The sequence below is a fragment of the Convolutriloba macropyga genome, chromosome 4 (assembly GCF_964194025.1).
Source record: "Convolutriloba macropyga chromosome 4, txConMacr16.3, whole genome shotgun sequence".
Lineage (NCBI taxonomy): Eukaryota > Metazoa > Xenacoelomorpha > Acoela > Convolutidae > Convolutriloba > Convolutriloba macropyga.
The window spans coordinates 17,512,722-17,525,565 of NC_134471.1; the positions used below are offsets into that span (position 1 = coordinate 17,512,722).

Genomic DNA, 12,844 nt, shown 5'->3' on the forward strand with positions numbered 1-12,844 from the left:
CACCCCGTTTTTAAGGACAAGAAGTCAAAAGCGTCAGACAAAAAAATGGTCAAGCGAAAAATCGCAAAAAAAAGACCGACAGGACTAATATAATTGCTACAAACTTCGTTTGAGAGCAATTAATTACCGTCTTCTTTCAAGTTTTTTTCAAAGTCTACTATTGAATCGACTGCCGGATTTGAATTCATATTGTCGTTTTTTCCTGAGTCTTAATGAGTGTTTACGTGATTCTATCGTTTGATAAGTTTGCCATCATACCGCAATTATCATACAAAAAGACATTTGCACTCACTTGTTAAATTTGAAGTGGGGTTACAAAAGTAATGCGTTTTAATCTATTTCAAGATTTGATTCAAGACTTTGAGAAAAACTTGAAAGAAGACGGTAATTAAAGACTCTCAATGTTGCATTTTTTCGTGTTTTTTGTCATTTTCCGAAGTTTTGTTGGAACATTCTCAAATTGAGGCTGGTCAAAGTTGATAAAGGTGTTTTGCAAGGCATAAATGTAACCAGCTTTCACATTTTTTTTCAAAATTTTTGGAAATTTTTCTAATTTTTTGAGTTTTTCAGCCCTAGGTCTCAAGGAAGCTCCTCTAGAGTATGATAATAGATTACTGCACAGTTTCTAGTGGTAATGGAATGGTTTTCAACAATTTACCATCACGAATTTTTAGCATTTGTTCGACAAAACTTGCAATTTTCAAGTTTACTGTCAATTTTCAAGTTTTTCCGGGCACCGGGGCCCTAAAATCTCCTTGGAGGTGTGATAATATTTTAATGAAAAATTTTTATTGTTCTTTGAACAGTTTTCAACTTTTTAATATAATAAAGTTTCAAGTTTTTTGAATTTTTTCTGTCCATTTTTTAGGTTTTAATAGCCTGAAGAGCTGAGAAACCTCTAGTGTTTGATAATTGGGTTACTGCATAGCTCCTAGATGTAATGGAAAATTTTTCACTGTTTTAAAATCATGAATTGAGGCTGTTTTTTGGTTTTAAAATATTTGCAACTTTTTCAAGTTTTTTGATTTTTTAATAAATTTTTTCCGGCATCATGTGCCAAGAGAACACCTGCGAGGCTTGATAATAAGCAGTTGCATACTTTGAAGAGTTAATGGAATGGTTGTCAATATTTTAATGAATCGAATTTAAGCAAAATATAAATTATTTTCATGTTCAATTTAATGGATCTTTTTGAGCCAGTGAAACTATTTAAAGCTCTAAATAGGGATACTGGATAGTCTCTTGAGACAAAAAAATCGTTTTGAAGATATAACTATCACGAATTTTAGCAAGATTTTGTTAAAACTTGCAATTGTTTTAAGCATTTGAATGTTTTTTCTCATTTTATCATTACTGACCAACGAAACTATACAAGTCTTTCAGATGAGTTACATGGCGGAACTCCAGAGAAAAAAAATGGTTTTAAACTTTTTCGCTGCAAAATGTGGAAACTGTTTTTTTGAATTTTGCATTTTTAGTTTTTTTCTGTATTGTTTAATTACTAAGCAGGCTAGAAAACTAGAGGTTACAGAGTCGGGTCTCTTCATGGAAAATACTCCTAGCTCTCTCTCTCTCTCTCTCTCTCTCTCTCTCTCGCTCTCTTTGTTGTTTGGGGTTTCTTTTTTCTCTTTTTCGTTCACGTTTCATCTCAGGCACTCTCTCTCTCTCTCTCTCTCTCTCTCTCTCTCCTTAACTCTTTTGTTGATGCTGCGCTTCAGCTGCTGTTATGTGACGTGATTTCATCATCTATTGCGCTCGCCTCACGCCCCTTCAATTAAGCAAAAGCTAGCCTCACTAAACCATGGCTAGCTACTCACGAAGCCAACAGCTCGCCGGTCGTTTGAGAGCAATTTGCCCAAAGTTAGTCGGTTATGTTGTTTTTTTTTGCAGTTTTCAGATCAATTCTCATAGAGTTAAACTAAAGTCAAATTATTTGTTAACTCTATAAGGAGGAGCCTCAGATATTTTATTATTGCGTTGTAATATTTAATACGATTTACTTTAATTTAATAAGTAATATATTTATTTTCAACAAAGTTACTTGGTAATGTTTGATTAATAAGTAAAAAAATTTAAAACGTAAAAAAAAGTAAAAACAAAAGTTATCTCACTTGTACTGTGGGTTAATGTTTAGTGGCAACTAGATCAGCTGAATTACAGACTGGCAAAGAGGCAACAACCTAATTCGTCTAATTCGTCGAATTCATCTAGCACCGGGGCAGGTACAGGGACAGTGTCTAATTCACGCATTAAACCACAGCCCACTCAGACGACCACTATTAATATGAAAAATGCGAGAGCACCAGTCGGAATGTACAATTCAGAACGAGACTGGGAGGTTTAGTAAGTGCTTTTCTTCTAGAACATTCTTTGACTTCTCAAGTGACTTTTTCCCGCTTTTTTAAAACGTTTTCACGCTTTTTTCCACCCATGAAGAAAAATTGTAGGTAAGGGCATATTGATTATTAACTGCTCTTGAACGAAGTTCATAGCAGTTATTGTAAACGTGTTGGTCTTTTTTATGCAAATTTTTTGCTTGACCGTTTTTGCGCTTTTCTTCTAGAACATTCTTTGACTTCTCAAGTGATTTTTCACGCTTTAACATTCTTTCACGCTTTTTTTGCGCACATAAAGAAAAATTGATAAATAGCCTGAAAAATTCAGGCTACATCCCCTGAATTAAACTGCCTCGCTTGTCGTTCAAGAGCAATTCTTCCGACACAATAGGCGGTTTAAGTTTTGATAATGAGATAAAAAATGTTATCAAACTGGAAATCATTTTTGAATCCATGAAATTTGCTCTCGCCGAAAATGAATTGTAGCTTCACAGGTAATTCTGAAACCGTGTAACATGTGTCAACAAACTGACAAAAATACATGAAAAAACTAGTAGTCTTATAACATCGTCCATCAGATCTCATAAAAGATTGACACCGTAAGTCAATATCTACTTCAATTCAGTTCCGGAGTCTTCCGGCAATGTTAAGTTGCTCCCAAACAAAGTTTATAGCGATTATATTATTTCTGTTGGTTTTTTTAAGCAATTTTTTTGCTTGACCGATTTTTCGTCTGACCCATTGGACTTTCGTTCTCAAACATTGGAAAAACAGGTATGGCCCAGTGGGTATTAAGTTATCTTAGAGCATTTCTGCTATCTAGTCTCCATGTATGGGATTCAGAGAAACTGTTTTGGAGACCTGTACGTATGGTGTGAGGTGCAGTTTTTAGAGGGTGACCACGCCTCCTTCCCCCACAACACCCCCCGTCCCCCAATCCCCATCCCTGCCATTGTTCAGGCCATAAGGGCCCCGTGCATACAAAGACCCCTGCCGCCGCTGCCCCCTCGCTGTTGCCATAACCAACCCTGTTGCCATAACCAACATAAGAACTTAGGTAGTTGACTTACAAGAATTGAAAACTAATTGTTTTGACAGTACTTCACTACTTGACACTACTTATTTTCTCTTTGTTTCTAAATTTTGCGTTCTTTGTTTTTTTTACTTTTTTGTTCTACCACTTAGTTTCATTTTTCATTAGTTATACTTCTTCGGTTTTTCTATTTAGGCATACTGTAACTGATTGAATCGTTTCTGTCGATACCAACAAAACCGCCTAGGGCGAAGTGATATCAAACGAACGGTTTCCTTCGTTAGTTGCTAGCCACGGTTTAGTGAGGCTACCTGTTTATCCCGAATTTGAGGACAAAAAGTCAAATGGGTCAGACAGAAATGAATCGGTCAACCATAAAATTGCATTAAAAAAGACCAACAGGACTAATATAATTGGGGGTAGGAATTGGGGGAGTTGAAGGGGGGGCTAATGTGTGTATTTTGGGGGGGGGCTGATGTGAGGGAGTGGTGGTAGGGGGTCAACCTCTAAGAACCGCACTGCACACCATAAGTAAAAGTTGCCAAAACTGTTTCTGTGAATCGCATACTTGCAGACTATTGAGCTGATAGGGTAAAAGAGAACTGGATGTTTTCCGCTTGTGCCCCCAGTACGTTTCTTAAACCCCGTTACAGAGCACGTGCCATTGCATAGTAAATCATTATGTAAAAAATATGACTCGTGCGTCGGGGGGTGCAAATAAAATGCGCCCACTAGGCGGGGGGGGGGGGTTGCAAAAATGGAAAAGATCCACAGAACTAATGCCCGCTGGGCGCTACCTGTTTATCCTGTTGTTGAGGACAACTTCGATTGGGTCAGACGAAAAATCCGTCAAGCAAACTCGCAATTAAAAAAACCAACAGAACTAATATAATTGATACAAACTTCCTTTGAGAGCAATTAAACATAACCGGCTAATGCTGGGTGATTTGCTCTCATGACGGTCGAGAGATTAGCTTTGTCAGTAGCCAGCCACGGTTTAGTGAAGCTAGTTTTAGCTTAATTGAAGGTGCGTGAGGTGAGCGCAGTGGGGTGATTCAATGGGGGCTGATGGGGGGGGGGGGGTGGGTTGGCTTAACGGTGTGGGGGGCAGTGGCGGTAGGTTTTTGTGGCTTCATGGGACACATACGGCCTGAACGATGTGCAGGGTGGGGATGGGGGATGTTCCTTTTTTTTGGGGGGGGGGGAGGAGGAGGGAGGTGGCGGTCAACCTCTGAGAACCGCCTTCACTCCATAAGTGTAAGTCTTCAAAACAGTTTGCGAATAGCATACTCGGAGACTAGTGAGCTGAAAGGCTCTAAGAGAATTTATTGCCCGCTGGGTGTTACCTGTTTATCCCATTTTTAAGGACGAATTGTCAAATGGGTCAGACAAAAAATCGGTCAAGCGAAAAATTGCGTAAAAGAAAGACCAACAGAAAGACAGGGACTAACATGATTGCTACAAACTTTGTTTGAGATCATTTAAAAAGGACACACACAACTACAAAAATCGCTTCAGATCAAATAATATTGGACTTCAGATACGTCGATGTCTTCATATGCATAAAACCTGCACTGGCACTACAAATGAGTACGATACCGACAATTTCTTATGTTTAAAAACCAAAAATTTCTCAACTAGGGCGGACAGGTGTTCACCTTTTGCGATCGATGCTGACATGAACGTACACAACATGAGTTCATTGCATGTCCTGTAGTACTTGTCGAGTATGCGATATTGCTCACTTGGCTAATCATGTACAGCGCTACCAGGATGCGGCGAAAAAAAAATTAACCGCTAAAATCGCAAATGGGATCTATTCTATTTCGGCCCTCCCCCCCCCCCCCAGCTTAGTGAGCTTATATTTTTTACGACCCTCAGGCGCACGTGCTATTTTTTTACATAGTAACGTGCTATATAACAACATATAATTTGTAACTGGGGGCATAAAACACACGGGGGGGGGGGGGGGAGCGAAGCAGAATAGATCCCGCAAATCTTACAAATATTCACCGCTAAATTCAACGCTAATCTTGCAAATATTCACCACTATCTATGCATTCAACGATAAAAGATGCCGGCGCTTTGCGGCGAAAAAAGTTTTTTTTTCACCGTTGTTCACCGCTAATCTTACATTATTTTTGACCAAACCTCGACCCGGGGTCCCGTCCATCACTGCTGTGCACTAATACATTGGTCTTCTCTCTTTTGATACAGTGCATTACTCTCGTACTGACCTCCCAGAATGGCTCTCGTACTGATGTGTTTCAGCCACCCACCCACCCACTATTGATTATATTTTTTATCAAATATTGATTATATTTTGATTATATTTTTATCAAATTTCTTATATTTTTATCAAATTTCTTATATTGATTATATTTTTATCAAATTTCCTTGTCTGATCATATTACACTGTAACAGCAAGTTCCCTCTTCCATTTTTGTCAGACATTTCAAATCAAACCATACAAAAAAGATATATTTGATTCTCTGAGAACTGGTTGCCATTTTTGCAGGAGTTTATTTGTAAAATGATTGGGATCTATTCTGTTTTGCCAACCCCCCCCCCCCCCCCCCCCCAGCTTATTCGGCTTATATCTTTTACGCCCCCTCCCCAGGCGCACGTGCTATTTTTTACATAGCAATGTGCTATATAACAACATTTAACTTCTAACGGGGGGGGGGGGGGGGGCGTAAAAAACCCTGGGGGGGGGGGGGGGGGGGGGGGGGGGCAAAACAGAAAAGATGCAATGACTGTTATTGAAAACAAAAACGGAAATTTTTATTCGTTCATAGGATGCATCACAACACGCTGTACTACATGCGCGAATGTTGCGTAATTTTTAGACATAGCATTATTAGCCAACAATCAATAAGAAATTCATCATAAAGATAATTATTGCTCATCTCCAAAAAGAGTCACAACAACTCATCCAACAAAGCAATTAATTAATCAATTATCAAAACTATCGCCAACAATACCAATACAAAATCATCAAAGTTGCCAAAATTGAGGGAAGACATTATCATTATAATTAATTTAGTTTGCAAAACACAATAAACTCAGTACAGGTTAGGCATAAACGCATTTAGTCTGAATATAAAATCGATCTATAAAATATAACATTTATCTCAACATTTCTCAAAACAAAATTCACTGAGATCAATTCGGCAGCTGACTTAAAAAACTAATTTTTCTTGACAATTAGATTAAATTTTTTCCCGCAAATTTATATAAATTTTGACAATGTCGAAAAGGCCGGCAAAGTTAGCCTTCAGGATAGATTCAATTTTGGACAATGAACCAGCATTGAAGACAGCATCGCTAGAAAACTTGTACACCAGTACCTGCAACACATACCAGACAGTTGCACCCGTTTCAGCGAAAAAACTTGAATACTTTGACAATAAAACACTTGCTTTTTCTACACCAGTCATAATGTCAACTTGTATCTCGCCACCGAGTTCAAGTAATACACATCAATCTACTTCGCAAGATATTACACCTCTCACCAAAACCCACTCAAATAACCCACCTTCAGACAAACCCAACACAGATTTCATTCTTAAAAGCAACCAACACCGGGACACCATCACTACCTCAACAGAAACTACACAAAACTGTCCCCCAATTTCCACAGACTCTAATACGCCGCAACAAGAACCCTACAGCAATGACGTCACAATTCCAGCAGAACCTTCAGTTAATTCGCCAACACCAACTGCGGGCTCGATGGGCAAACCTACCTCTTCCTACATCGCTCTAATTGGAATGGCTATAAATTCAAACCCGACCAACAAAATGTTGCTATCTCAAATTTACGACTTTATCACCCACAATTACTCGTATTACAGGAACAGAAAGGACAACAGCTGGCGAAACAGTATAAGACATAATCTCTCCTTTAACGAATGCTTCGTCAAATCAGAGCGCAGCACGGACGGAAAAGGATTCTATTGGTCAATTCACCCAGCTAACTTAGAAGATTTCAAGCAAGGAAATTTCAGCAGAAGGCACGCAATCACCAAAATACGCGAATACATGGTCAAAAAAGGCCAAGAAATGAAGCCTTTATCACGTACGGTTCCAAATAGGAGCGTGTGCCAGCCTTTGACAATTCAAACGCAGTTCGATTCTCCGTCAGGTCAGAGCGTCCCAAATCATTGTAACGTAAGCAACATTGCCCTTCAAACAGCAGGTCACATTTTACTACCGCCAACACCATTATCTATGTATGGAGGAAATATGGTTCCAATTCCAGCATACCAGCCAAGTTTAATCGCACAAATTGTTGATCGGCCAACGATTCCATATAACTGTCTTAACTTGAACAAGGAACCATTGGAAATCCATTTTTCACATAGTTCTTATCAAAATCAACCTCCCACCGGGTTTGAACCCGCACACTATTTGGCTGAGACCTTCGAAAGCCAACACAGCTCCGATTTCAATTCACAAGCGTCGCAACCACAATAGAAGTAGATACAACCGAAAAACAAAACTATTCAGACAGATTTCAAAGACCAGTATCTATTTCAAGACCATTTTGATGACTATTTTAATGACATAGACAATTTCATGCCAACAATTTTTCGACAATGAACTTTTTATGGATACATTTTAATAAATTTGTAAGTTTATTATAAAATTGATATAAATTGAAACTAAATTAATAATGTCTGTTTTTTAACTTTAATCTAGTTCAATCAACATTGATGAATCATCTTATTCGCCAGACACTCACTTCAAACTCTCCTCTTGTTGATCAGGAGCAAACCTTTAAAATCTAAAAATCTTGTTTGCTAGTTAATCGATAGGTATTTAAAAAGCATTGTCACTAAATAGTGTCAATTCTATAAAAAATAGTGCAATTTTTATGCTATAATAAATGATACAAAATGGTAATTTTTCAAAATTTTTGTAGTTTGTTTATTTTATCGTTGATTAGGATGTCACTGAAAGACAGGCTTTGGGTAGGTCACTGATAAATAACTTTTTCACATGCTTGATCATGTAAAGGTTGAAAAGAAGATTTGAGCAGATTGATTGATTGATGGCAACAGACTTGAAGAATGCAGCAAACAGTCAAACTCTCTATTTCTCAACTAATTGGTAAGCCGTGGTTGATGACCAAGTTTATTAATAAAACATTTGATATAAGTTATACTGAGGAAATAAACAAAATTAACGTTGGGGCTCTGCTGGAAAGTTTGTATCAACAGTTTTGAGACCTAAAAACCAGCGCAATATATATTACACAATTTTATTACTTCAAATTTTTTTCTAAATTTTTTTGAAGTTTTTTTTTCAATTTTGAGGCTCGCCTGGTAAAATGAGGACAACAAAAAATTGTCCTTTGAGACCTGAAACCATTTTTACTCCAATTTTGTTTTTGTTTTTTATCATTTTATTCGATTTTTTGTTTTTTTTTGGCGTTTGGCCAAAACACCAAAAAACTATTAAAAAATTCGAAGAAAATTTTTGTGTCCCCCTCCGTTGCAAACTCAGTAACACCCAAATTCACCCCCATTGTGGGCCCAGCAAGTCACTATATTATTACCCCACAATCTCTGTACTAGGGTATTCCTTGCAAATTTTTTGGAAATTGAAGTAAAGTATAAAATTCAACTGGCTCAAATGTTTGTAGCATAATTGATGTGTTGCGCGAGAAAGCTTACCCGCACACACGAAAATTCTTTTTTGTATCATTATAATTAATTAAAATGCCAAAAAATGTTGCAATTATAATAGATTATATTTACCATTTTAGAAGACAAAATCGATTAAAATTGAATATAATTAAATGAAAAATCGTATTCCCAGTCAATTATAATTCAATAAAATTAATTAAAATAACTTATAAAAGTTCCGAGTGCTATTGCTTCAAAGCTAGCAACCTCTCTCGTATCCAACGTTTTGTTTCCGCTCCTTCCTTTCTTTCTCTTTTTCCGCATTTCTGTTTGGAAAATTCGTGATTACCATTCCAAAGTCCAAGCTGAAAAAGGAAAAGTCCCAAATCATTTTTCCATAGACCATTTTTCCTTGCAACTTTTCCAAAAGGTTGAATAGTTTTATTAATGACGACACAGAGAAATAGCATCTTAAATCCATTGAAAAGCATCTTTTCTCGAATAATTTTAAAAAAATAATAAAATATACCTGAAAGTGCTAGTTGTTAATCAATAATGAAACTCTCTCCTTCATGCCCGTGTCGATTATTTCCCATGTTCCCAGGTTGAGCTCCAGGCCCAAATTGATCAATGACCAGACTTTTGAGATTGAAATGACCTCTGATCAGACGAAAATGACCTCTCGTCAGACTTTCCAGACAAAATGATCTCTGATCAGAATTTCGAGACCAAGATAACTTGTGATCAGACGGTACCCAGACTATGTTCCAGACAATAGTGCGCTTATGATCAGACTGAGATCCAGCCCATTGTCCAGACTATGTACAGACTATAGTTAGACCTTTCAGAGCAAAATGACCTTCCATATTTTTGACTTTAAACGTAGTGAAAAAACCGTTATGGTATGCTCGGTTTCAGGTACACAAAAATAACAACTTTAAAATTTTTGTTGTTCTTCTGACCCACTTGTGGGGGAGGAATTTTATACTCAAATTGGTTTTTCTTTTGTTTAGTCAGTTTGGGCCGATCGATATATTCATAGTAGAGATTTAAGTCTGGTATCATTACAAAGCCAGTCCAGCTCGGATCAAAAACGGTTTTGTTTGTTGTCGTTTTTTTTTCAGTGAGTTATTGAGGTTTAAAGTTTTGTGAATCATAGACAAAAAGCCGTTGTGTTTATTCACATTATTTGTATTTTTGACCAAATTTTTGGCAATATAACATTTCTCAACAAGTTTTAACGACAATAATATGAATTTCAGTTTTAGATAGCGGAGGCTTGCTGGTTGATTTTATCCGCGTTTTTGGATAAAAATTAAACTAAATTTTTAGAGTTTCAGAATTGTTTGAATCAAAAATTGCTCTAAAAACGCTTTTGTATATCACTTGCTAAATTAGTTTAAATGTTGGAAATAGAGACTTTAACGCTGTTGTCACATTCTCTGAAAGCGTCCAATAAAGGCTAGTTGCACGTTCACTTCCTATAGGAGTCTAGCGGATTTTAAATAATTTCCGGTCTTTTTGAAAAAAAAACTCAAAAACTGTTAAAAAATGCGTCATTTATTTTCCGTTTCCTGAAGTGTTTCATTTTCTTTTTGATCTGTTTTCCTAACACAAAAAAGAATTAATTATCTTCTTGAACGTGCACAGGGCTAGGTTTGGACTCATGTCGGAATTTTATAATCAATAGAAATTCAATATTGTTTTATTTTTCAAAATGCTTAGGTCTCTTTGTTTTTTAGGTTGATTACTGGCAAGAATAAATTTACATCAAGCTTCTTAGAAAGACTGGTTCTATTTACAACGAAAGCAGGCTAATTGGATATATTTCTTGTCATCAGAAAAAGCTCAAGGTGCTTATGGCTTTGACAATGCGTTTTTCTGAACTTCTAATGGTTTCTTTTGTTTTGCTTTTTTCATAAATTTTACAGTCTACTGACTTCATTTAAACAATCATAGATCAATTGGGTTCCTTAGGAACTTTAGATGAACCAATACAACGCGTTAAGTTGTTTTCCAATGATGTTATTTTGCTGAATGCATGTGTTTTTAGGAGAAGGCCAGCGAAGTTTTGATTGTTGCAAAACTTTAATCTTATTTCTCTTCATGTAGCATAGTCCCATTAGAGATCTACCAAACAAAAAGAAAAAAGACTTTTTATTGTGGTAAATAAATTTAACGAATTATCTCCTACTTTTCTATGACTGTCTTGGGGCTTCCCTACTCAAAAATTCTGTGAAAGTTTCCAAGAGTTTTGTAATTTTTTTGCGTATTTGACAAAAATTTGAGGTTTTAATCTGTTCCTTTGTCCAATAATCACAAAAAAATATATCCAACTGACATTAGAAGAATGATCAAATGAACGTGTTTAATGAATTCAATGAAAAGACATTTTTTTAACGGTTATAAAACAATAAAAAGACATAGATCTAACGGTTCTCGCAACATTTTGTCATTTTTTTGGTTTTGCCTCTCATTGTTGTTTTTTGTTGTCTTTCGGAAAAGTCAGTCAATTAATAGCGTTGATAGCTTCTATGGTAGTAGTTTAGATGGATCATTTTACTGCTTTCAATTTATAGCTAACGGCTCTAAGGTCTCTTCCTTAATATTTTTAAAGGAATTATTGTTTTCTTCCGAATTCTTGTTCTCATTGTGTTCAGCAAGTAACCTAGTCTCATTATAGACGGGCCCATCAAATTTCAGTCGCTTTAAAACATGTTTTTGCTGTTGTGTGTTTTTTATTTATATCTATAGAGAATGAATACAAATGTGTTCTCATAAAGAAATCGTGAGTTTCGATAGTGGTCAAAATTTGTGGTTTTTTTCCTTCTTAACAAAATCACTTCACAAAAAACAGTTTAAATTAAATAAGAACCAAGCACGAAATTCAAAACCTTTTTCTTCAAGACTGTAGTGCGCTCATGATAAGATTCAGTTTCAGACCATTTTCCAGACTATATACAGACTATGATCAGACCTTTCAGAGCGAACTGACCTATGATCAGACAATCCAGACCGAAGTGACTTCCGATCAGAGATTATACTTAAACACATACAAAACTCTAAGTTTCGTTGTGCAATGACGAAATTAATCTTTTGTTATATTGAGCTATCCTTTTTTTGAGTTTTCAGACCAAAACTGTTTTTCACATAAAATCAGAGTTTATAACAAAGTTTATGTGAACTAAATTTTTAGATATTTTCATTCAAATTTTTTAATCACCTTTAATACAAATAAGAAAAAAGAAATATGAAAACTTTTCGCTCAGCTCCCAGATTTAAAATATTTTTTCGTCCAATTGTTGAATTGTTTTTAGTACCTCTCTCGTTGAGTAGCCGGTGCTCTAAATGCCTTTTCAAATGCCTGTAGGACAAGTAGAACAAACCGTTTTTGTGGGCTATGATATGGCTAATTTCGAATATGCTGTTTGCTAATCGCAGTTTTTTGATCCGCTGTCTTGCCCTAAAACTTGTTATAATTAGTCAAAAAGATTAATTCTCCATTCTGCTAACAAATTAGAATTAAATACTCAGTATTACATTATTACATAATATTATTATTACATAATTATTACATTATTACAATATTACATAACTTCAACGAGCTATAAAATTATTACTGTTTCTACTTATTACTATAGCGGGATACGGATAATAAAACCTACAAATGTGTAATTTAAGCCTGAATGAAAATAACATTTTCGATTAAGGCTTCTGGTTTGAAAACTTAATTCAAATCTTTTCTACTATTTTGCAACAAAACAAACAGACGCTAAACATGTAATTTCCAATTCAGGTGGTTTCTCAGGCAGCTTTATAAAGAAAACAGTTTTTGTCATGAA

General features: G+C 36.0%; 3 protein-coding genes across 6 annotated transcripts in view; all 3 read left to right on the forward strand.

Moving 5' to 3' along the window:
- LOC142338001 (uncharacterized) overlaps nucleotides 1-2,344 on the forward strand; it is a 72,782-nt gene extending 70,438 nt beyond the window's left edge. Inside the window, exon 10 of the mRNA XM_075387634.1 lies at nucleotides 2,135-2,344. Coding sequence (XP_075243749.1) covers nucleotides 2,135-2,344 — 210 coding nt within the window. The remainder of the gene's footprint in view (nucleotides 1-2,134) is intronic.
- LOC142338292 (uncharacterized) overlaps nucleotides 1-12,844 on the forward strand; it is a 318,225-nt gene that overhangs the window by 302,157 nt on the left and 3,224 nt on the right. The gene's annotated exons all lie outside the window — the stretch shown is intronic.
- LOC142338291 (uncharacterized) lies at nucleotides 6,537-7,946 on the forward strand. The gene has a single exon (XM_075387972.1). The coding sequence runs from the start codon at nucleotides 6,619-6,621 to the stop codon at nucleotides 7,846-7,848; it is 1,230 nt and encodes a 409-aa protein (XP_075244087.1). The 5' UTR covers nucleotides 6,537-6,618; the 3' UTR covers nucleotides 7,849-7,946.

Bases quoted from the DNA above. Each gene is read 5' to 3' on its own strand.
- LOC142338291 (XM_075387972.1), top strand. From the start codon at position 6,619: ATGTCGAAAAGGCCGGCAAAGTTAGCCTTCAGGATAGATTCAATTTTG.